Source organism: Colius striatus, chromosome 15, assembly GCF_028858725.1.
Source record: "Colius striatus isolate bColStr4 chromosome 15, bColStr4.1.hap1, whole genome shotgun sequence".
In the NCBI taxonomy this organism is placed as follows: domain Eukaryota; kingdom Metazoa; phylum Chordata; class Aves; order Coliiformes; family Coliidae; genus Colius; species Colius striatus.
Window position 1 is genome coordinate 5909250 of NC_084773.1, and position 24426 is coordinate 5933675.

Here is a 24426-nt window from a genome sequence, read left to right on the forward strand (position 1 = left end):
TTAAAGCATTTTTAGGTGTGTACTTGTTCAGAGAAGAGCACAGCGCCCTGTGGCAGCTGCTTGGTGGCTGGAGAAAATATCTGTGGATGTTTCGTAACAATTCACATTACTAAAGACCACGTTTTACACTCTGAACCTCCAGAACTGAATAGCCTCAAGTTACTAGTACAAGCTGGAACAGAAGAGGTTCCAAAGAAATGTAAGGAAAAACTTCTTCAGTGTTCAGGTGAGAGACCACTGGAAGGGGCTGCACAGATGAGTTGTGAAGTCTCCTTCTCTGGGGACATTCATTCCTGTGTGACCTACTCTAGGTGGTCCTGCTGTGGCAGGGGGGTTGCACTGGATGACCTTTCAAGCTCTCTTCCAGCCCTTGAGATTCTGTGATTCTCCCATATGGAGTTACAGAAGAGAAAAATGCAAGAGAGTACCAACATTTCTAAGCTTGTGGAGAACAGTTATCAGAACTATTAGTTGATTTTCCTGAAGGTTATTTTAGTAAAGAAGCTCCTGGAGGCAGTACAGGACAACAGGCTTAATAGGAGGCTTTCAAGGCAGCAAGAAGAACATAGTCTTGGATGGTTCTGCACTATGTAGCTCATAAAAACTGAAGAGAACCCCCACTCCCTCACCCTGAGGCTGCTGTTGCAACAACTACAGAACAAAGAACAACCCACGTACCACTTTGGGCCTGAAAGGAGGGTCCACCTCCCTCTTCTCTAGTGCTGTCCAGTTGATGGTTTTGAAGAAAGGATGGTCCCTGATACTGCCAGTGACCCCCAGTCGCCGTGTTGGGTCCCTTTCAAATAGCTGCAAGAGAAGATACCCAGTAAGATGATACCCTTATGCCTACTCAAAAGGCAGCTGTGGAAGAATAGGTATAGAGAGCTAACAGAAGTGGCCAACAATAACCAGAGCAGCACTGATTAATCTGGCCTGGCTTTGTAAAAGTCATTTTCTTGCTGATAAGCAGCTCCTTTTACAAGCCACATTTGCCCCTCCCTGGGTAAGTCCAGTACCATGACCCCACTCAGTCATCAGCCCTACCTTTTCTAATATATCTTTGGATTCCTTGGTGATCCAGCGTGGGTAGTGAGGGGTGTCCACTCGGATCGACTCGAACAATTCATCTTCATCATCGCCATGGAAAGGGGACTGGCCAATGAGCATCTCGTACAGCAGCACCCCAAATGACCACCAGTCCACAGAGAAGGTGTAGCGCAAACCTTGCAGGATCTGCTCCCACACAGGATGGCAGACAAATCGTTAGTAAAGGCAGCAATACAGACCAAAAAGCAGAGAGGGATGTTAAGAGAGAATCTTTAATGAGCAGGGTATTTAGGGGCTGTGGGGAGATGCAGCTGCACAGCTGTACCATGGAATCATTTTGGCTGGAAGAGACCTTTAAGAGTCCAACCTTTGTCCTAGCCCTGTTGACCATTAGACTGTCCATCTGTAGTTTTATCCCTGGCTGCTGTCAGTGGAAGTGGGGGCAGCTCAGGGGACAGGTCATTGTCCTCATTCAGAAAGTAACCGTATACTTGGAAAACACCTTCTCCAGTTTCTTTACAAGATGAAGGGAGAAGTGAGTACCACTGAGAAGTAGATTACTGCCAGACAGACCTTGACATCATATATCAGGTAACTATCTTACTTGCACTACTTTGTGTCTCAGGTAAAACCCGAGCTGTAACTTGGTGAGATTCCCCTTAGAAGCTGCTTTTGCATTGAATTTTGCTTGTGTGCACGTGCACAGGTCTGTTCCCCACTTGCAGTGCATTGAATCCCTCCCTGCAGTCCGTGGCAGTGTGTACTGACCTCAGGAGCAATGTAGTCTGGGGTCCCACAGAAAGTGCTTGCCTTGTTCTCCCCAAAAACATTTTCTTTGCACATTCCAAAATCAGCTATTTTGATGTGGCCTTCTTTATCGAGCATCACATTGTCCAGTTTTAGGTCTCTGCAAAAAAAGAAGTGATATTTTATGGACAAATGAGTCATTTTTTGTCTTCAGATACACGCAGTCTCTTCACTGATTAACACCTGCCCTACATCACAGCGTGAGACTTGTCAGGAGAATAATCATCTATCAACCCCATCCATCCAGAATTGTGCTTTTGTGCTCGGAAGGCAGGAGGGAGAAGGGAAGAATTCTCTCTTGTCAGCTTGAATAAGAAGCTGAGGTGTATATATAGCATCTGACCTTATGCTCCTCAACATCTGCTTTCAGATCCAAGAGCACACCCCGTGCTTCTGTTGCTTCTGGAAGGAGCGTGTGGTAAGGAGGAGTCTTGGAGCCACGAGCCTTTGGCAGCACCACAAATGTTTGAAGCCTGCCCAGTTTTTTAACACTACCTGTGACTTGTTCCTAGTTACAGCACAGGGGGATTCATCTGTTGTGGCCACGGTCTGTGAAGTGTCCTATTCACGTCTTTTGTCAGACAAACACTACTCAATCAAGTGAGAGCGGCTGAACTGCAGTTTCCAAAAGCCACATTCCCTCCCTTTAACTGTGGTGTATTTTTTGTCCATCTGGCTGCAAAAGCACATACCAAGGAGGGCAGGCTGCAGAGAAACTGAGCAGTGGTTCTGCTTACCAAGAAAAACCTGAAGGGAGCTGACAATTTTACGAGAGGGCAGGGCAGCCTTTTCTCCTGGGGAATTGAAGTCCAGTGTCAGCTACTTCCACCGCTCAGAGGGCAAGCTGCAGCTTGAACCAAGAGGCCCTGCTGTAATGCTGCACACCATAAATCCTTCCAGGTTTGGATATCAGCTGCTCTTCACCTGAGTCAACTGAATATATCTGAAGTGAGGAAAACTCAGGATGACTTAAGGCACTGCACTGACCCAGCTCCAAGCTCTAAAATCTTTTGTAGGGACTTCTATGCAACACCAACCTAAACTGCTCTGAGTCAGGTTTTGGGATTTTACTGGTAAAGATCTGGCATGAGATGGGGAAAAACTATCTTTGGTTTTACTGATGTCTCGTTGGAAACTGATGCCCTTCCTCTGAAAGGATTTCTTAGTAAGAAATCTCCCTCCAGGAACGTTCTAATTTCATGTAGGGAAAGTCAGCAGCTCCAGAGAAGCCGTGAGGGAAGGATTTTTGTGCTGGTGACAATGTATCCTGGGGCTGGATCCTTCCCACTATAAAAACCTGCAGTATGCAGTGGGAATACAGCAGGTACATCAAGTACCTTCCTGGGTTGTGGTTGGCTGAGAGAGGAGGGAGGGTGGTGAGGATCAGCTCTCTTCACTAATCAGGGGAATTCCTGAACCTTCATCCTCTGCAAACACTTTGTAACTGGTCTCTACCTTCAGAAAATTGCTTTAGAGGATGGATGCTCCACCAGCTGCCTCCTGTTTCTATGGAGATGGACAATAGCAGCTGTTTTGGGGCACACTTACCAAAGTTCCCTTGTGTAACTTGCTCTTTAAGCCTGCAGCCCTCACCTTTCACATCTTTTTGTTACAGAGGCAAGAGCAAGTAGTTACAAACGGTGCTTCACAGCTGGGGGTGGGGTGAAAAGGCTGGAGGAAAGAAATGGAGTGAAAAAACCACATCAAAATAAACTTCTGATCTCCTGTGGTGTGGGGTTTTTTTACAGTAAGAAGCAGCTGATCAAGATGTGTCCCCTGATGTTTCAACATCAATACTCTGGTTTCAACAGAAGGCAGAAGCAGCCAGCTTGCACCTCAGGGGCTTTGACAAGGCTGTAGGAATTGATGGTCTCAAGGACCTTCTCCCTTGCCTCCAAACTAAATACACTCATGATTGAAGGTAGTGTTTAAAAATAACTGAAACAAAACTGCTTTTGTGTAACATAAATAACATTCCATCATTCTGGTTGCCAAGGAAAAGACACAGAGATATAGATTCATTGCAGGCATGTTGGTGCCCTTGGAATCCCACCAGCTCCCTGACAGGCAGCTTTTGCTTGTTCCATCCAGCAGTGATTCAGAGATGTGTGAAGACAATTCCCAGGTCCTGGGCTGGAGCTCCTTGGTACTCACCTATAAATAATGCCTTTGCTGTGAAGAAACTGTAGCCCACATAAAATTTCAGCTCCATAAAACCTGAAAAGACCAAAACATCTTGTAATCTGTCTTGCTCAGGAGTCACACACAGTCAACGCAGCCGACCTGAAGAGCCCATGTGCTCCCTTCGTGGGGTGTGAAGTACTGTGCACTGCTTTAAATACTCAGGGACTGGTATTTATACAGCTGGGTGATGGAATCTGCTGGTTAACCCCTTCAGCACCCATCTGTAGTACCTAATGCTGACAGTAGGAGGGGCCACGACAGCAGCTTGCCTTAATGTTTCATTTCTCTTTGGGGAACACGGTCTCTTTGGTCTCTGTGTGGTTTTAGTGGCACATCTGAGCCTTCTGAGAGGCATCCCCTGGGAGCTCAGTACTCACAGGATTGCTTTCAGAGGGGCTGGGCACTAAGGGCCAAGTCAGAAATGGACCTCATCTCTTTGCCTCTGCCCAGCTGCAGCAGACAAAAGCAGCATCGCTTCAGGGGCATCCTCCTCAAAAAAGGGGGTGATAGGCCACAGGATATGAAAGAAAATGCTGAAAGAATGCTTCCCCTCACCCCCAAATGTAATAAATGAAAAGTGAATAATAAATGAAATACAGCAGTACTTCCACTCCTGTGGAGCAGAAAGAACAGTGACCCAAAACTTCAGAAATGGGGAAAGGCTGCCAGATGCACAGATGGCTGCTGGAATGCAGGTAAGCTGGAGGGACTTTGTCCAGATGTCTGCTGGGGAGAGTGGGAAGGGAGAGAGCCCTGATCTCTGAAGCTGGGTGCTGCCTAGCTGCTTTTTATGCCAGACCCCTTGGCCTGAGCCCAGCCAGACAACTCCTGGCCCAGTCTGGTTACACAGTAGTCTTTGGGTGTACAGGTGACGCCTCTACCCTGCACTAGGACTATTAAGGTTAACAATACAATTAAAACCCTCATGCTTTTGGGTAAGAGAGGTAAAAATTGACTTAAAACTAGAAACTTGGGAAAGTTAAAGTAACAATAATACAATATTATTGCAGCTGTTAAGTCTTCAGCTCCAGTGATCTTTAAGCCACAGGTAACTGATGCCACTGCATTTGCTAAACAGTGTGTTTACCCATTGCATTGGTGTCTTGGGGAAGGTGCAGGTTATCCTTCTGGACCATCACCTCACCTTAGCAATACTGCTAAGTCAGGTAAGTGTTGGGGGTTTTTTTCTGTCCTATGCCACTTCCCAGTTTTTCCATTTGTACCAGTTTTTTCAGTTGTACCTTTTGCTTTTCGTTGCTGGCTCCTGTGGCGGTTTCCATTGTATCTCCAGGTACAAGAAGCCCATGAAGGCAACTATCACACTGCTACATAGATTAAGAAAAGCCAACTCCCCACCTCCCTGAGCTTCCTCACAGTATTAACGCAGTGCCTAGAAATACCTTTCCAGTCCTCAGCCACTGAAACTTGAGTGAAAGGTTGCAGGTAACTGGTGCAGGACTAGCAGCAGTAAAACCACAGAGACTAAAACGATTCATGGAGATAAGGAGTGAAGGGTTGTGGACTTACGTTGCTCTGTAGAGATCAAAACGCCCCTTGTCTTGTATATGGAACATCAGGTCCCCTCCGTTCAGGAACTCCATAACAAAGAACAGATGGTCCTGATGCAAATAACCAGAGAATGGAAATGTTACTCACGCTCTTGCAACCACCTATGAACTAGTGATGAGCCTCCTGAGGCCCAAGCAGCCACTTCCCTCCTCTCCTGAAGTATTCCTCCATTTCATGTGCCCCACATGTGTAGGAGGCTCCTACAGATTTGAGTGGCCTGGTCTTGTTTTGTAAAGCTGATCTTGTATTCTGTGGGTTTCTGGACTTAAAAAATACACTTAAATAGCCTTACTGACTTCTACCTGCGACAGTCATCTTTTCTTCCCCCTTCACTGAGGGTAAAGCTCAGATCAAGAGTTTAAACTGAAGTGCCTCTTGCTCCAGATTGCATAGATCTCTTTTTGTGGTCTCATTCTGTTCTCATTATCGTATGTGTGGGTCATCCTCAGGTTTACTTTCCACAAGGCCTGTCAGCTACTGCACAGAGTGCAAGAAAAGGAAATTTAGCTCCTGTATCACCAAGTCTTTCTCTTAAGTTGCCTTCTCTTTTCTGTCACCACTGGGCTTGTCTTACCTTTGTCTGGAACGTGCAGTAAAGGTGTGTGAGAAAGGGATTTTCCCACGCGAGCGCGAGGACCCGCTTCTCCACCATGGTACACTCCACATCATCATCAATTAGCACCACGTCTTTTTTCAGAGCCTTGATGGCAAAGAATTCATTCTTCCCTTTCAGCTCAGCAAGCAGAACCTACCAAAAAGAAAAGGTTACAGCACGTGTAGGCTGTCACTGCTGGTATCAGCAAGGGGAAGTCAGAGGTGTCATAATAGGCACAGTGACAATTAAAGAATCGTTTAAATGGGAAGGATGAGTGAGATTTGGGAGAGTGAAGTTGCTGGGCACAGAGGTGAGGGGACAGGGCTCAAGGACCACGTACCACAGGCACAGCAGTTTCCAGGGCAGCTTTTCTGACAGTGGCTTGTGAATGTATAAACAAGAGATGTGTAAAGCCTGTTCCTTGATTAGAGCTGTAGTTACACAGACAGCAGGAGACATGACATGTGCAGGTCCTGTTGCTCTCCCACCCCTCAGCATCATACTGGAGCTGATCTAGGTGGACCTGCTTTGGCAAGGGGGTTGGACTAGATGAGCTCTAAAGGTCCCTTCCAATCCCCACCATTCTGTGACTCTATGATTATCAGGCTGCTCCTATACAGAGCATGCAAACAAGATCTGCTTTTGCACTGTGGAGCATAAAGGGCAATTCTTCTGCCTCAATACTGAAGAACTGAAAAACTGTGGTGCATTATCAATCACTTCTGAGTTTAGACAAGATTTCTAGTGTCTTTGACCAAGAAGGTTGTATTCAATTCTACCTGAACAGCTGTAAGGTCTTTCTGGTTAACTAAAAGAGCCCAGCACATTGCAGCAATCAAGCAAGGCAGTCACCTTCAGCTCTCTGCATTTGTTACATACCTTTCCAAAACTTCCTTTCCCTAGAACTTTATGGAACATAAAGTTCTCTATGTTGAATTTCCTCCTGCTCGTGATTCGCGACGTCCTCTTGGCCGTGTTTCCCTCCCAGATCTTGTCGTACTCGCTGTTATCTGCCAATTGAAACAGGGAGTTCAAAGTTCAAGACATGCAGAAACTCTGCATGACTCAGATCCTCCACTAAGAACTCAGTACTGACATGCTCCATTAGTGCATCTGCTGCTGGAAACAGCAGGGGCAACCCCTGTGGTTTATAGTAAAGTTTAAATTATTCAAACATACTTGACAGTGTTGGATTTGAAGCTGTGACAGTTTCTGATGCTGGGTTTAAGCAATACTTAAGCCTTATAAAAAAATCAAAGAGCCTAACTTTCTCTTATGACTATGACAGGGCAGAGTTTGGAGAAAAAGTACTTTACAAGAGCTGCTTTTAAACAAATTATTTCTCATCTTGCTAGCAGAAGAGGCTAGGCCCTCACGCTAAGCAGAGAGGCCATAGAAATGTCTGATTCATACCCTATGCTGGCTAAGAATCATGACCATACAGCTTAATCCTGACTGGATGCTGAAATTAATAACTGTACTTTTTGTATTTTACCTTCCCTGCCTGGATCTGCTGGGTCACTAACAACAATCACAAGATGACACTGTGTATGCTCCAGCACCTGATCTGTGACAATCTGTCAAGGAATTACAGTGGCTTCACCCCAACTTTGTGTTAAATCAAACCACTTTTACAAGAGGTTTGTTGGGTTCTTTTTCTCCTCTGTTCTTGCAAACCAGAATAAGTATGATAAGCAATATCAAAATAATCTTACTGGGCATTTGAACAGAGTTAATTCAATGCATGGATGAATGCATAAAATCCTACACCACTCCAGACCCACCCATTATCTCTTACTGAGCCTGGTGATTTCCATCTGGTAAAAAGTTACTTCTACTGTTGCATTTATTTTTGCATAAATTATCCTAGGTTAGCAGTTATGGAAATATGGCTTCTCCAGTGCTAGATACAATACTGTTGCTTCAGCAGCAGTAAAAAGCTACAAACCTGTGCTCTCAGCATGTAGAGAGAGGATTCCAGGTACTACTTAAAATCCTTCAGCCATTCATTCTCAGTATTTTGTGTTTAAATGACAAGTATTTTGGCTACTTACCTCCTTAAAATAAATAGCACTCTTTACTGGTTTGTAATGGTTTGTGAACAAGTTAAGAGAATTCAGGACATGGGTGACATTACAGTTGGAGGAGGGAGGGAAGGAGGGGAGGGAAGCTGCTGCGTGTGCCTGGCTGGTTGGTGAGGCAGCCACCAGTTCCACCATGGGGAACTGCTGCAGTGAGCAAAGTGAGCATTTAGCAGACAGGTGAGTCTGTTCATGGACAGAGTGACCTTCAGCAGGTTCCCTGATGACACTAAACTGGGAGGACTGTCTGATTCATCAGAGCCTGTGTTGTTATTCAGACAGATCTCAACTGCCTTGAGATCTGAGAGGGCTGAGAAGAACCTCATGAGGTTCAACAAGGACAAGTGCAGAATCCTGCATCTGGGGAGGAACAACCCCATGCACCAAGACAGGCTGAGGGTGTGGAGGCTCCTTCTCTGGAGGTTTCCAAACCTGCCTGGATATGTTCCTGTGCCCCCTGACCTAGGTGAACCTGCTTTAGCAGGGGGAGTTGACTAGATTAGAAGTTTCTTCCAACCCCCAACCCCCATCTGCATGACTGTGATTCTGTAAAAACCACAGGTGTTTGCCAAAAGTTCTATAAGCAGTTGGCCTGGCCAGGAGAAGGTAAATTATTAGATGCATCTTTTCTTTAACAGTGCTATTAAAAAAGCCTGTCTAACTTAAGTAGTTATTCATTATTGCCTTAAATTGTTAGCTTGTGTACTCTGGTAGTTAAATGGGTAAATAAAAACATGGTAGCTTTTCTCACCTGTTGCATCTCCTCCTGGAGCTTTAGATTTCTTATCAAAATCTTGATAAATACCCACATTTTCTACAGATCCAGAATCTGACCTTCGTGTAGATTTCTGCAGAGGAGGGGAACACCTGAAATTAGTGTTTGCACTATCACTTTAGAAAGGCTTACAACAGTAAGTGTTAAATGTAACTTAGTGGCAGCAGAAACTTTTCTATTGTTAACTCCTAGTAAGCATCTTTTCTCACATGGACTTGTTGAACTTCACTCTTTACAGCTTCAGATCAGCCCATTGCTTTACTTCCTTCACTGCAAAATCTTCAGCTGCTGCAATTCCTGAACAGTCCATGTTGTCTTGTTTGCTGCAAAATTATTAAAGCTATAACTGAATCCAAAAGGGAAGAATTTAAACTGTGGGGAAATGTCCCCTTGGACATGTGTTGATTTGAAAGTAGAGCTGGGAATCACTGTCACATGGGACTTGCTGAAGTCACATCTGTGTGTGACATCAATCTTTAGCTCAGGGAAACAAATGTTAGGTATGGAAGGTCCCAGAGATCAAATTTTACCCATGAAACAATCGAGCTTTGCTGTGCCATGAAAGAGATGGTGGGACAGCTCTTACTGTTTTCAAAGTAAATATCTTGTGAGAGCTTAGGAACATTCAGCTCAGAGGAAATATTGTTTGGTTTTGTGATGTATTTTCCTGTTTTACTTCTGAGCTTGTCTCTGAACCTTTATTTGCAGGTCAGAAGGCAACCAGACAGCCACCCTGCAGCTGGAGATGAACAATGCAACTCTGGGGCCAGTGTTAGTCCCAGAGGCTTCTGTATGTATATGGCAGGTTAATAACAATTGATACTGTCTGATATATTTCTCCGTATTCATTTTAGCATTCAAGGGGAATTCTAAAGTTGAAGCATGAAAAGCAGATTTGATCATTATGATACCACTGTTTAAACAATTAAACAGAAAGGGAGAGAATAATGCTAGCACCACAGGAGAATCAAGTTGGATTTCAGGAAATACACACTTATTTTAAAATATTCTTTGTTAGGTAGGATTTCCCCTCCCCCCAGATTTCAACTTTATGCTCTTGATGTCTTTGTTAGTCTCTACATGGGTCAAATTAAAGAGAAAGCTGTTTGCATTTCCTCTATTCCAACCTCAGTTCCCCAAAGAAACGATACAGAAAAGATGAAGTAAAAACCCCCAAAGGCTCTGAAAATGACTAATTACCTGACAAACAGCAATAAAGCATACCTGGCTAACTTGATTTAAAGCTTCAGCTAGCAACTTCTGGTTTATTCCACATAAGTTTGCCACCTTATTCTGGCATTTATGATGCACGTTCATCCCACATTCTAAAAGAAATGTAAGGATGGTTAAGAGAAGCATCAGGAAAACACCATCCGACGTCACAACAGAGAGGGCTGTTTCTCTGCACTTCAGAAACCTTCTTGTAAGACCAGTCTGGACGTGGATCTATCATTATCAATAAAATAGCAGTGTGAATCTTTAACTCAACAAAGGCCAAAAAGAATTTTCAAAAGGAAAACCACTGCAGTCGTCATAAATTTATTCTCACCAATCTGTTACAAAGAAGATCATCTTGCCTTGAGGGAGAATGATAAAAGTGCTATTTACAGTAAACACTTTCAATATGCTTTTAGGCATTACCTCGAGTCAAACTCATGGCATTTCAGCTATTCCCAAAGCAGTAATTTTGATTATTCTCCAGGTTACACCTCCACAGTGTGTTTTCTGACTCCATTAGAAGCTCACCTTGTCTGAGCTGTCACAAGAGCCAGGTGCCTATTTGTCTCTAGCACAAAAGCTTTTTCACGTGGATGAGATGAACCCCATTCCATGTAACACACATACACAAACACAGTGTGTAGCAACAGCTGATCTCTAGTAGAGGGTAGCTGGGGAGAGACTACCCTGGAACACAAACAGCATGGAAAGGTGGCAGCTGCCCTCCCTCCTCCTCCATACCTTCACATTTGAGTCCTTGTTTGACCAGCCCCCAGAGCAGGCTGCCACAGTGGTCACAGAAGGTCGGGCTCATGTAGTTGTAAACTTTGAAGCGATGAGGCATGTCAATTTTGAAACGTTCCTTCTGAAACTGAGGACAGGGAGAAGGGTGAGGCACTTTACCCAACACAGGACACCAGCTTCTTGCAGGAGATGGCTCAGATATTATAAAGCTACAATTTCATCTTGAATACCCCAGTCTTAACATCCCCCATCAATCAGGGAAAGAATCTGCCATCAAATATTCCCCACCCCCTCACAGGGCTTCTGACTACTTTTGTTGCTTGAAGGTTTCATCCACCACATGTTACAAAGGACTTTCAAGAGAAGACATGGGTAACATGGGTTGTACATAGGCAAACACCTCCCAGAGAGACTTGGCTGTTTCTAGAAGAGGTTTTGATAGATCAGTTTAATTCCATAATTACTTACTATATTGTTATAAATTAAATATATAAATATATAGTATTTATACTGAAATACACCACTCCAATATATTGTTCCAGCTCTTACCATTGTGTCCCTGCTGTTGGCTGCGGTACCAGTACACCTCCCAATGATTTTATCAATACATTTCTTATGAATAGCAGCATTGCATTCTGCAAGATATGCATGAGGAAAAAAAAAAGGATTCCTTCAGATAATAAATACATGGGATGAAATGTTCACATTTCTCATCTGAACTTGAAAAACAGGCTTCTTTCCATCATAGTATCATAGAATCATAGAATGGTAGGGGTTGGAAAGGACCTTTAGAGATCATCCAAGTCCAACCCCCTGCTAAAGCAAGTTCATCTATATACACCAAAACTATATACTACATATAATGCCATATACACCAAAACCTTTATTTTCTACCAATATGATTTTTTTAAGCTGTTTCCCCTCATTTTATTTTATTGTAAACTCTATTTGTAAACTGAACCTGTCTCCATTGGGCAATGCCACCAGCATTTGGTAACACAAGGGCAAGATGACGCTTTTGAGTTTCACCCTTTGTTATCTCCCCTCCTGTCTGCAGTCATGCACAGCAATCTGTGCCAAGTCAAAGGTGCTTTTCAATTCAGTTACAAAACCTCTCAGTAGCTGTAATTCACTTTAGAAACAGCTTCACAAAAATTGCTGTTGTATACGAGTGCAACTTCTCAACAGTATCACATCCTTATGAGAAGAAGAGTTAAGTCTAAATCTTGATACTAAAAACTCAGGTGGGAAGCACAATTAGCCAGTCATAGGTTATCATGCAAAACTGATGTTGAACATCTACCACCACCCATGGTGATGATGCACCAATGCATAGTTACAGAGGATTTTTCAATAGCAACTATTAGATCATAGAATGGTAGGAGTTGGAAGGGACCTTTAGAGATCATCCAGTCCAACCACCCTGCAGAAGCAGGTCCACCTAGATCAGGTTGCATAGGAACATGTCCAGGCGGGTCTTGAAGACCTCCAAGGAAGGAGCCTCAGATTCATGTGGAAAGTAGCACAATAAAAAGGTAAAAATGAACTTACGCCTACATTTGTAACCTTGCTTGTTGAGTCCCCTGCAAAACAAATTGATAAAGAAGGAAATTAAAACCATACATTTGCTGGACTAAAAGCTGGAGGGTTTGCAATCCTCACTATGTCAACCAATTAATCCTTTGTCTATGGAAACACTTGTTCCAATTAATAAACTGGTCTAAACTCTGCTACTCAGAATCCTCTATCTCAGGAAAACAAGAGTTGGAAGATAAGGTAGTGTGTTTTGATAGACCAGCAAATTAGGAGGGAAACAAAGAAAAGACAGGGTTTCAATCACATGGGAGATCTTCCTGATCTGACTTCTTATGAAAACATCTTCATTGTTAAAGGGATCCAGCATTTTGCTTGTGATGGACCTCTACTCAGCTGCTATCAGCCACTTCACATTTCAAAGTTTGAGCATTATTTTCTCATACCCATGCATCTCATTCTTTTGTGAAACAGTTGCTGTTGATCACAGGCCAGATCTCAACTGACATTGATGGAATTTTGGCAATTATTTCAGTGACAAAAATGCTGAAGTTCTACTTTTTGATATGAGACAACTATAGTTCTTAGTTATAACAACAATAAATTCGATTTCCCAACACACAGGAAAACACAAAACGTGTTTTGTCTCAATATACCTGAACTGAATTTTGCAGTTATTTGGCTCTTGGGGCAGGAGTAGATTAACATTTGCTTCTTACCATACAAAATCTTTGCAGACAGAACAAAATGTAGGCTGTCCAAAGAAGGTAGCAATAAATTCATGATTTTTGATGTAGTGGATTTTGGCTTGCTTGATAGCTCCTCTCCTGTTCATAGTTACTGTCCCCTCCTCTTCCCTCATTGACTGCTTGCAGTCTAAAGGGGAGACAAAAAGATACACTTTTAATACTTTCAGGTATTGCAAAGATTAACACTTGCTTCTCAGAAAAGTTCAGTTTGCTTTTCTGTTACAGATTTGTGTTTCTGTTTATCTTACACCTGCATTCTACAAACTTGCAGTCCAGCAAGGGTGGAACACATCTAGGCATTGCTTCCTAAGGTGTTCCTGTGTCCTTGTTTGCAAGCACTTCCCTCTCCTGCTCATTCAGAAGCAGCTATGAGGAAGAAGCAGGAATAGAGTATAGTCTTGCTAGGGAAAGGACAACCACAGTTATTTTGCTCCCAGGCATTACATGATCTTTAAATATGTAGTGAATGAAATAAACATTTTATTGGAAGCAGGAGAGCTTCTCCTTCAGCAGAAGCCTTTTCATGCTGCTGCTCCTCGTGCCCTCTTGAAGCAGGGCTACAGCAGAAATGCAGGTAAAGTGCTGCAGGGACTCCAGAGTCACTGCTGTAAGACGGGGTTCTTCCAGCCTTAAAGATCATTGAGCAGTGAGGACAAGTGAGATTCTCAGTTGGACATTTCCATTATGCTATGTCATAACATGGATACTCTATCTATCAACAGGTCTCAGTCCCATTCCTCTCCCCTTCTAACCCCCAAGGGGCTACAGTACTATTATTACTATAGTATTGTATAGTCTTATACTATAGCATCTATATACTATATAGCATCTTATACTATAGCTACTATGTAGCATCTGATACTGTATTACATAGAATTCCACATAATGTCAGCCAAGAATAAACCAAGGGAAAATATTCTCCATGTCCTAGTCCAACTGGCACATATAGATCCTCCATTACAGGTTACAGGTATTTCCAAAGAAGCTTCTGAGTTTCTCTAACAAAAATGAGTATTTTGTGTCTCAGTCTTTCAGCCACAACTCAGGCTATGGAGTCTTACTTATACATTTTGAAAGCAATAAAGTTTGTAACAGAGATAACCCCATGAGGGTGTATCCAGAGAGACCAGCTAATGGGTAGTTTAATCCTAAGTCACATTTCCTGTCAACAGAGAGCAGCTGTTAAGGGACAACCCCATCCAGCATGAAAAGATAAAGGCTTGAATCAGCAATGAGGAGCTGATCAACTGCTCATTGCAACAGGGTCCCATTCTAGAAGAAACATGGACATGGTTCACAGGTCTGGAGTGCTGCAAAGTTTAGGGTAACAGGAGATTGCCCTTTGCAGAGTGGGAGTTCCCACAACAAGAAGCCAGAAGAGCATTTTTCCCATTGTCAATATAATCAAGTTTTATTTGCTCCACTGCATTGCTGCCTTTTATCAATGTCAGTGGGAGCTTTGCTTTTTATACTGATGGAAACAGATTTGTTTCCTTTGCCAACCCACCCTAACCACAATGCCTGAGCTTAGTACAAAGTTACTCAGGAGCTTTCCTTCTTGCAAGCTGCACTTGGGTTTTGTTATCTTATTAGCTGGCTGCCACCACTGTTACTCCAACAGACAACTGAACTTGGGCATACAATCTATCATTTGATACTTTCTTAGTGTCCTGAACTAATTTATCAGTCACAGCCAACAGCAGCATGTACTGTCTTGGTAAAGCAAGGACAACATCAGCACAGAGATTAAGGGGATTAAGCATATTAGTGAAAAGAAAGATCAAATAAGGTCCCTGGGCTTTGTCATTTGGTATTAATACACTTTTCTGAGAAACTGGCCATCTAGTTCAGAGAAAAACCCTGAGAAGTGCTTACAGTATGCACTACGACACTCTGGCACTGTGTTCACCACTGAGTTACCTCATCCCCTCCAGAAACAGGACTCAATTTTGTTGTTCAAATAGGCTACTGAGTTCACTGAACAAAAACCCATCAGCTGCTGCTTGTTGAAGTCTGTAAATAGTACTATCTCTTTGTTTAATCCTGCTGAGCAAATACACAGACCTCACCCACTGCTCCTCAAATGCTTCAGGGAACCTACACACTGAAACGTGCATGCAAGGAGAACAGCCTTCCTGAGAGCCAGTCATACTTCATATTGTTTACTGCATGAAAAGGATGTCTTCATGAGTGTGATTTAATCAGTAACAGCAGCAAAGTAGAGAAACTGTGTTGCTTTATAGCATGTATTCTGAGGAAGTAACCTGTGATGGAGCAGATTAAGGGACAAAAGCCTCCCTAAAGTCTGCAACACAAGCAAACCCAGTGTTCAGTGAGCAACTAACAGGCTTCACCAGGTACACAGCTTCTCCTCATGCTGAAATACTTGTAGCAACTTTGTATTGCTCATATTGTGTGCAAAAGTCTGACAAAACTTGATCAGGATATGGGAAACTGTGGCATTTCCTCCTTGTCTGGAACACTGATATAAAACTTAATAGGAATGTGGCATCTGCTTGTTGAGAGCATAATAAACTAGTTGCTTGGTTTGTACAAAAAATAAGGAAAAAAGTGAGAAAAAACCCATTTTCCTTCAACATAGTTAACTGTGAAGAATCCCTAGGCACAGCAAAACTTCAACATCTGCATGTGAGAATACACAATCTTGACATCCAGCTGCCTTATTAAATACCTTTGCCAAAGCCAACCAATATATTACAGTATGACTGAAAACACTTTTGTATGCTTCAGAAGAAGCTGAGAGGTTGGGACAGCAGCTGTAAGTGAAGCACACCTGAAGCTGAGATGGCTCTGAAATGACAGTTTACTTCATTTCAGTTTCCTGTGGGTGTGTTTAAACAAGTTATCTCTAAAGGGTAAATTACCTTTAATGTGTGTTGCTCCAGAAGTTTTAAGTAGTTCAGCCAACCATGGGCTCAACTGAGGAACAGAGGCTTTATTTCAAAGGTGCAAAGAGAATTAACAATTGCAAGGAAGGAAGCTTCCACACAACTACACACAGATGCAGGGTGGAGATGGGGGGGGGAGGAAGAAACAGAAAGGGAAAGCCTTGCTTATCCCTCCAAGTAAGCCAGGATTTCCACAGATGAAACCCTCGTCCTGGGCCAGTATATGGTCAGGAGCAGTCACATAGAAAACAGCTGAATTAGTAACTAGAATCCAGGTGACCTCTCTGTCCTGGACCCGAAATGAATCATTTTGGACCCAGCACACACCATTAAACATAATCTATTTCCTCTATTGAGAACTGTGGTTAATATTTATCACTGACACATTGTTCATCTATTCAAAAGTCCCTTCTCAAAACTTGCAGCTGATCTGCCAAGAGCACCCGGAGCTCCTCCATACCCTATATTCATTATGAAACTATTGTGCACTCCTGTGAATCCACAGTGCAGTTCTCCTAAGTGCTCTAAACATACCACTGCATACACTATTCAAGTGCAGCACCAGCCCTGAATATTTCACAGCCCTTACAGCCACTGAACATAACACACAACCCATAGTCTAGAAAACATTTGCTAAAACAATATTGCTAGGACTCTGCTGAACTGTAATAAACCTCAAGGTGAGATGTCAACTTGCCTCAACTGAACCTGAAAAGTTGAAGGGCAAAAGAAAACAACCTCCAGAATAATCCTGCTAGATTTTTTTAAAAGGAAGAATAGAAAAAATATTCACCATCTTCAGAGTTCATTTTTCATTTTGACTCGTTCATTTTGCAGTTCTGTTTATGAACAGAGGGAAGATAACAGCGGTACTTTCAGACTGAGAGCTGGGACTTTGCTTCAAACATGGGCAGGCAAAATGTTTTCCAAGCTAACTGGCTGCTCAGGTTGAGGTTTGCCTGAAACTTCATAATATATTACAAAAGATGCTAACATTTCTCTTCAGCGTTCCCTCCTTCTGTTCTACAGCCTTGCACTTTGTTTTGTTTGAAAGTTAAGTGTGCCTTGAGGTCAAGAAAAACATTAATCTCATAGAGCAATCATTAAAAAGGAAAGCTTATTGCTCACAAAGGAGGCTTCCCTGGGAGAAAGTGTTTTGGAGGAAAACTGCTCTTTAACCTGGTCCCGGAGAAGATTGCTTTACAGATCATCCGTACAAAAAAATCGTACACTACATGTCATGTGTGTAAGCATTTCTATTGTATGTTATGCTCTGTTCTGCTCAGAAACTGGGACACCCATGGGGCATGGACTTCTTGCCCACTCCTCTAAATAAATGAATGAAGTCCTGCTTTGGCCTCTGAGCCAGCACCTACTGCTGTTTGGACTCACAAAGCATTGAGGTGGCTGCTCTGCAGCTACTTTTAGCACATCTCTGCTGAACTAGTGTTTCATAGGCTTTAATGAAGTCAGTGGTCTTCTAGAAAAGTGCTAAAATAAAACACTAGAGTTTAACAAGCTCTGCCTTTCAATCCAGGAGAAAAAAAAATCCCATGTCTACACTACAGGCTTTGTAGTGCTCACAGCACCTGCTGAGCTGCTGTGCTAACACGGTCTGTGCTCAGCTGTACAGAGTACTACTTATTCTACATTTCAATAGGTGTTTTGGTTAACACTTCTGCACAAATACACAATACCTGATGCATTGTGGAAAAACAGGGCATAAAATGGAAAACTGGTTTTCTCTCTTCTTTTTTTCAATTACAAAGGCAGAGGGAAGCCAACCTTTAGCAGTACAGCATGGAAGTCACATTTCTTGTGAACATATGAACGGTATCAAGTTCTCTCTCTCTCTCCACACCACATTAGCTACCTTACCAACTAAATACACTGCCAACTTCATGTTCATGAAACTACCACATCTGCAAATGTTTGATTTTAAGAAAATTAAGCCATAACATGTGTTTATTAAATTCACACAGCTATGCCCCTAGAGCCAAGTTAAATGAGATGTGAGGTGCCACGGAGTAACTGTCGTATTTCTACAAACAGTATTTTCTCAGTTGAACTACTAAATCATACCAACTTCCCCATATACAGCTATAAGGCACAGTTCTGTCTTTTCAGCTTTTGTCATTATTCTTTACTAATAATGTGACAACCCTTCCCAAACACACTTCATCCATAGAGAAACTCGCTTCAGATCTTAGATCCATACCATACGCAGACTGTGATAGCAAATCTGTTATTTTATCCTGTTATTTTTCACTGATGTTTTGGAAAAATTTTCAAACCTCATGCTTCCCCAAAGCTCACCTCAACACAGAGGCCAAAATAGTCAAACTATATGCAGCTTGGTGGTTCATGCTCTTCTCCCACAAGTCAGATACTTGAGATATCAAAAGTTCACACGCAAATTACTCACCTTGTGGTAGAGCTAACAGCATTTTAAGGTAAGAATTCACTAACCCTTTCTCCAGGAAGCTGAAGAAGTCAGCAAAATTCAAAACCAAGACACAAACTTCCAAATACTTCCAAAACCTCCAAAGCTGCTAACACTGCACAAGACGCTCAGCAGTACAGCAAACCACCTCTGTGATGCTGGGTTTTCTGACTCGATAAGGTCATTAACTACATTTGAATAAACAAAGATGAAGCAAAGCATTAAACATATTGCAACTCCCACCTACTATAACTAAAGCTGCTTTACAGAATTGTAACCTAGTTTCAATACTATGACAAGAGAAGGAGAGGCAGAAAGAAAATAATATTATAAAATGAAAATGGGGGTCAACCCTCCTGTTCTCACGTTTCACACATCAGGTGAAAAGCTTTTACTTTTAAGCACAAGCTTATTTTCAAATCACAGGACAGAAAACAAAAAAGTTCTTTGACAGCTCTAAGTCAGGACTCTGCAGTCTTTGTTTTACAGGGTCTAGAAAGACAGAAAACCCCAACCCTCTAAGGCTGAGAAGACTTTTCATATATAGCCCTAACTTAAGTGCCCAGGCCCCTATCTGCAAAAAAAAAAAATACAAATAAAATATCTGAGTGTAGCCTACCACAGGGTTAATTTTAATACCAGTTTATTCCATGATATTTTTTCTCTAATACTAAATCTGACAATGGAGCAATAACACACTTAATTCACACTGCTGCCTTCCATCAAGGAGAGGAAAGCAGTTTTCTCTAAAGATAACAGAACGTTTGCTACTTAGAAGGAAGGGTTGAAAACCAACAGCTTTGCTTTGCAAAACAAGGCAAAGGAAGAATTAGTTACTTTTGCTTTGAGGTTTTCAAACAAAAGGTAGTACCTATAACTCAAAGATACTAATGGTAGCAATACCTTCAAGTAAGCTAGGGAACAACTGAAATACCAGTTTCAGAACAAGCCTTTTTTAGTATTTTAGAACCACAGCTACCATACAGTTCCTTATGGAAGGGCATGTCAGAGAGAAAACCAAATGGTATGTGCATAGGAAGGAATGTGGACTGTCTCTGAGCTTTCAACTATTAACTAAGGGTTTTAGCAATGCAAAGAACGGGAGTTAATACAAACATCCCTTGTAATGCACTAACAAACTTCTCCGCTCCAACACTGGTTAGTGATGGGCCAAAAATCATTAAGTGCTTGCCTATTCAGCAGCATACAGATAGGGAGGGAGTTCTATGATTTTGAGGAGGATTAGCATGTTAGAATGCCTTCATAACACTGCAAATATCAAGATCGTTTTTCCTTTGCAAAATGTAGAGGTATAAATGTCTTGAAAGGGAGTTTCCACTGCCTGTGTGGCAGTGGATACCAAAAAGGTATCAGTGAGTAATTTTCTATAAAGCAGAAGGTAAATAGGAAGTTTTTGTAAAGTAGGAGGTCTAACAAGAGCATCAGCATCTTAACTTGCCAATTAAAGTAAGATTTAATGATCTGTTTGTTATTTAGGCTTCATCCACTACCATCTGCAATAAAGACAATGAAAAGAATTACAAGAACGTTGCATCTACTTTTAAATTATTTTGATCAACAACCAAGTACAATTATTTCAGTATTTTGAGCACACAAGTATATTACCTTCCTACTAACAGCTAATAGGAAATGACAGCATTTATTCACTTATGTCATCCCTACCGTTCTTCATGTCTGTGTGGAAAGGAAGAAATATGCTTCAGCCTCACCAAATAAGCAACTGAGAATACTACAGTTGGTTTTGTACAGTTTTGGTTGAGAAATTTTCATGTTTCCTGGATAAATGGATTTCTGTATGTCTCATTAAATAGACAGATCTCATAATACCACAGCCCCATGAAACTGCCTTGCAGAGGAAAGTCATGACAAAGACCAAGATGAAGGTTTTCTAATATAATGGCTCTGAACAGTTTGGACACAAAGCAGAGTATTATTGGTGCATAAACAGAGCACTTTTGATCTTCAGAGAAATGCTTTTCCTTATGGTCTCAGTCACATCAGTTTTAAGAATTTTGCTTTAAAGATTTAAATTTTAATAAAGGAAACCAAAATAATGAGCATATAGGCTGGGGTTTTTTTGCCATTGCAAAGACAAAATGTCAACTCTGAAGCATCATGCTCTACGTATCACATTCTATCTTTGCTAACTTTACAGTAACTGCCACACTGATGGCACATATGGTACAAAAACATATGGTACATTCTCAACTTGTTCTATGAAAGCAGAATTATGTTCCCTGTATTTGGAGGTTAAAAAAGCCACAACATCAATGCTTTAAAACTTACTGCTTACATTTCCCACTTGTTATTTACAAACACATACTATTAAACCATGTAAGACTGATAGGCTAACATGGCAGACCAACTCAATTCCTAAGAAATAATGGTTTCGTGACTTCTAGTATGGGAAAGTTTTAGCCATTAGCTAAATGTGTTGTGAGGTTTACATCATTTCCTTTAGGAAAGAATTCCACACATACAAAAATGCCTGCCAAAGCATTTGTTTTTATTACTGTACTTCAAACTTCCCTCTCATAATTAATTGTCTCCTCTTACCTCCTAGTTTCTTCTCCAAATTGCATGTATAAGATTTCTGACATATAGACTGTCTACTTTTTAAACTGAACAACACTGCATTAGATTTACATTTTAACACTTAACCATTCACTCATTGCTACAATCAGTTTCCACGATTAGGGACTATGACAACTGAATCCCAAGAAATGCAGACCCAACAGTTCCCCCATCCACAAAAAGAGTTTCCCACATAAGCTAAAATGAACTGATAACATCTTTTCTATCACATCAAAACACAAGGACAGATATATTAAAGACTCAAAACCATCTAAATGCAACAGCAATGCAGGGCACAAAGGCATTTAGAAATGAACAAATGCAGCCATGGCTCCAGATAACAAAAGAACCCCAACAAAACAAACTAATAAAACCAAGAAAATTCTACTCAGTACACCAGGTGACTTTTTTTTTTGTGAGCTACAACTTGTATTCTACAAAAGGAATGTGGAAAAAAGTGTTTTTTTTATATAACTGACTGAAAATGAACAGTTGACATTACCTGCATCTTCCAAAAAATACTGCACAGCCATCAGCACTTTCCCCTGAGGTTGCAGGTCAAGCTGTGGAAAGATACCGACAGTGAAGTATGTAGTTGACTGAAACTCTCAGGAGTTTAAACAGCTCTTTCTATGGAATCAAAGTATATATATTCAAAAACTATTGGATTAAAGCCCTCTTTCATATCTCACTTCTGCAGCTGAATCAAGGGCTTACATTGTATTGTTTTCACTAGTGTGCTGTATTGCTTTGATGTCTACTCAAAAGTTTACATTGCTTTGCATGTCCCTTTCCTGTTTCTGCAAAGAAGTCTGTTGGCTTCTGGTTTTACTATGAGTAAATTCAACTTGCACAGGAAACCAGCTTTAAAGGAAAAAGTCTATACAATATTTTATATGTTTATTGAGAGTATAAACCAGAGGCATATCAAATGCTGCTGCCTGTCACCAGAAAAACAGAGGCATCATCAACATTTATTTTACTTTCCCCCTCAAACCATTACACATGGTATCTGTGGCAAATTCTACAAACCACCAAAAACAAATGCCTTTTAAGCCAATAGCTGAGGTCACTTCCTGCACTCAGAAAGTAGCCTAATTCACAAACTGCTGCCTTTATGAAAGGTAAGAAGCTATTAAGCATGAAAGTGTCTGATTCAGTCTCTGCTTCAGCACAGAGCAAAGTATCCCTGTGTTAACAGTGAGTACAGCTTGGGAGGGGAAAAAAAGAAAACCACAATTACGTTAGATACACCCATGAAACATCTCCTCAAAGCCTCTGACCCTACTGGGATAACAAACTTTTTGCCTAACAAAGCTTAGAGAAGGCAAAGACCTCAGTTACAGCTACTATTGATGCACTGTCTCTGTATACAAAAAATAACCTTATAGGTTATGGTAAACAAACATGTCCTTGCTGGCCATGATGGTCTGTCCAAGTCAAGTGGAAGTTTAACACTGATGCTGTTTTTTGTGGTACCTGCTCTATGGATTTCAGACCACTGGATTGGCTAAAATTTACCCCTAAAAGTGACAGCTATTAGGTTTTAACTACTCTTCTGAATAATTGCTTGTCTCAGAATTCAAGTTGAGGTATGGAAAATAAGTGTATGATTTCAGAATGCAAAATGTGAACAAAAAACAACGAGATTCTACCAACCTAGCAAAACCTGTAACTCCCTTCAATTTCAAGCAGCCTTTTAAGAAAGCTTCTTTGTGAGATCTGCACATACTCAGAGCAACATTCTGCCACTTACAGCAAAACAGGACTTGAGAAAGAATAGGAGGGTTGGTTGTTTTGGGTTTTTTAAAAGGTATTCCTTAAGGTAAGCAACAACTGTCTTTCAACAACTCCTATTCATATCCAGTGTTCAGGAAAGTCACTCATATATCTAAGAAGAAATTTCATGCATCCATCTTTACCAAGGAAGAACCAGTATTGCCAATTATGTGTGAAATGAGATGCTCAAATTGGATGTAACCAGGAACTGTTAGCACCTGCTCACCCTGCTTTAGCCCACCCAATGAGAAGGTCTTCCGTAGGGTTCATGTTCTGGGCAATTTCAGCAATACTTCAGAAAGCTTTGAATACAAGACCACATGTGAGATAAGAAGACTTGCTCACATTCAGCAAATATTTCCTCAGCATTAACTGTACTCCAAACACAGAGATAGGAAGTTCCTGTATTAGCAGACCACGTGGGTTTTTGGGCAGGCTGTCTGGAGTAGAGCTTTATGTGCCACTGGATAATGACAAGCACCTATCCACCTAGCTAGACAGCTCTCACTCAAATGACAGAAAATCCCCATATTCCTCTCTCTATCTTATTTCTGCATTTGGAGGAATGTTGAATATTCAGGACACTAATTAGAGATGTTTCAAGAGTTATTTGAGACAATAATACCTCATCGTATTCTCACAACCTTTTTTGTTGGACTGGAATCTCAGCAACTTTGGTTGAGTCTGAAAGTTGAAACAGAAGCTAGAGAATAGGATTCTATAAGGATGATATCATTAAACCTTATTTCGTTAAAAGCTATTTGCAACACCTCAGCTAAATAAATGAAACTGGGCTCAGGGTTTTGATCCTCTCCACCTCTGTCTCTTTCCCCTCTCCCCAGATGTACACACACAGAGACTTCAGTTTTCTGTTTATATGAGATTTCACAGTGCTAACTGGAATTCATCCCCATACAATGATTTAAAAGTTTTTGTCTGGGTTTATGTAATAACAACTCCTGGCATTTTGACTAAATGTATATTTCTAAATTTAAAACTATGTTTAACCATAACTTTACCTCCTCTGTCACATATCTGAGAATTGTACTCTATACGATACAAGAGCAAATGACACTCAGTAAGATGCCATACCCTTTCACCTCATGTACAAACAATCTGGGACCCAGGGGCAAGAAAATGTATGAGGATATAAAAAATGGGGATTAAATAATCTCCATTATAGCAGCATCAGGGCAACTAGAATTTATTGTAAAACCAAATAAAGAAATAGTAATTCTAAGTAGAAATGCCTTGGGATAAGCTTCACCTTTCTTTTTCAATAGAGGTGTTTCAATTATCAGATAAAATTTAAATGTCTGCTATTTTGCTCTGAAAACTGCTAGGCTTTATAAAATAGGTGCTCAATGTGATAGGGACCATTATGTCAAACATTAATGT

The 24426-nt window shown here is 41.4% G+C and overlaps 1 protein-coding gene across 5 annotated transcripts in view; it reads right to left on the reverse strand.

Moving 5' to 3' along the window:
* The window catches only part of PRKCD (protein kinase C delta), a 67787-nt gene that overhangs the window by 902 nt on the left and 42459 nt on the right, over window positions 1-24426 (reverse strand). For 4 of the 5 annotated variants that reach the window (XM_062008221.1, XM_062008222.1, XM_062008223.1 and 1 more), the window contains 14 exons: window positions 21752-21812; window positions 13273-13429; window positions 12572-12603; window positions 11570-11655; window positions 11018-11147; window positions 10283-10383; window positions 9035-9131; window positions 7082-7212; window positions 6182-6355; window positions 5566-5657; window positions 4009-4071; window positions 1816-1954; window positions 1045-1233; window positions 679-807 (listed from right to left, as the gene is read on the reverse strand). In XM_062008221.1, the coding sequence (XP_061864205.1) occupies window positions 679-807; window positions 1045-1233; window positions 1816-1954; window positions 4009-4071; window positions 5566-5657; window positions 6182-6355; window positions 7082-7212; window positions 9035-9131; window positions 10283-10383; window positions 11018-11147; window positions 11570-11655; window positions 12572-12603; window positions 13273-13429; window positions 21752-21812 (1581 nt within the window). Of the gene's footprint in view, window positions 1-678; window positions 808-1044; window positions 1234-1815; window positions 1955-4008; window positions 4072-5565; window positions 5658-6181; window positions 6356-7081; window positions 7213-9034; window positions 9132-10282; window positions 10384-11017; window positions 11148-11569; window positions 11656-12571; window positions 12604-13272; window positions 13430-18636; window positions 18676-21751; window positions 21813-24426 lie in introns of those variants that run through there. The other variant, XM_062008226.1, reaches the window with a different exon arrangement.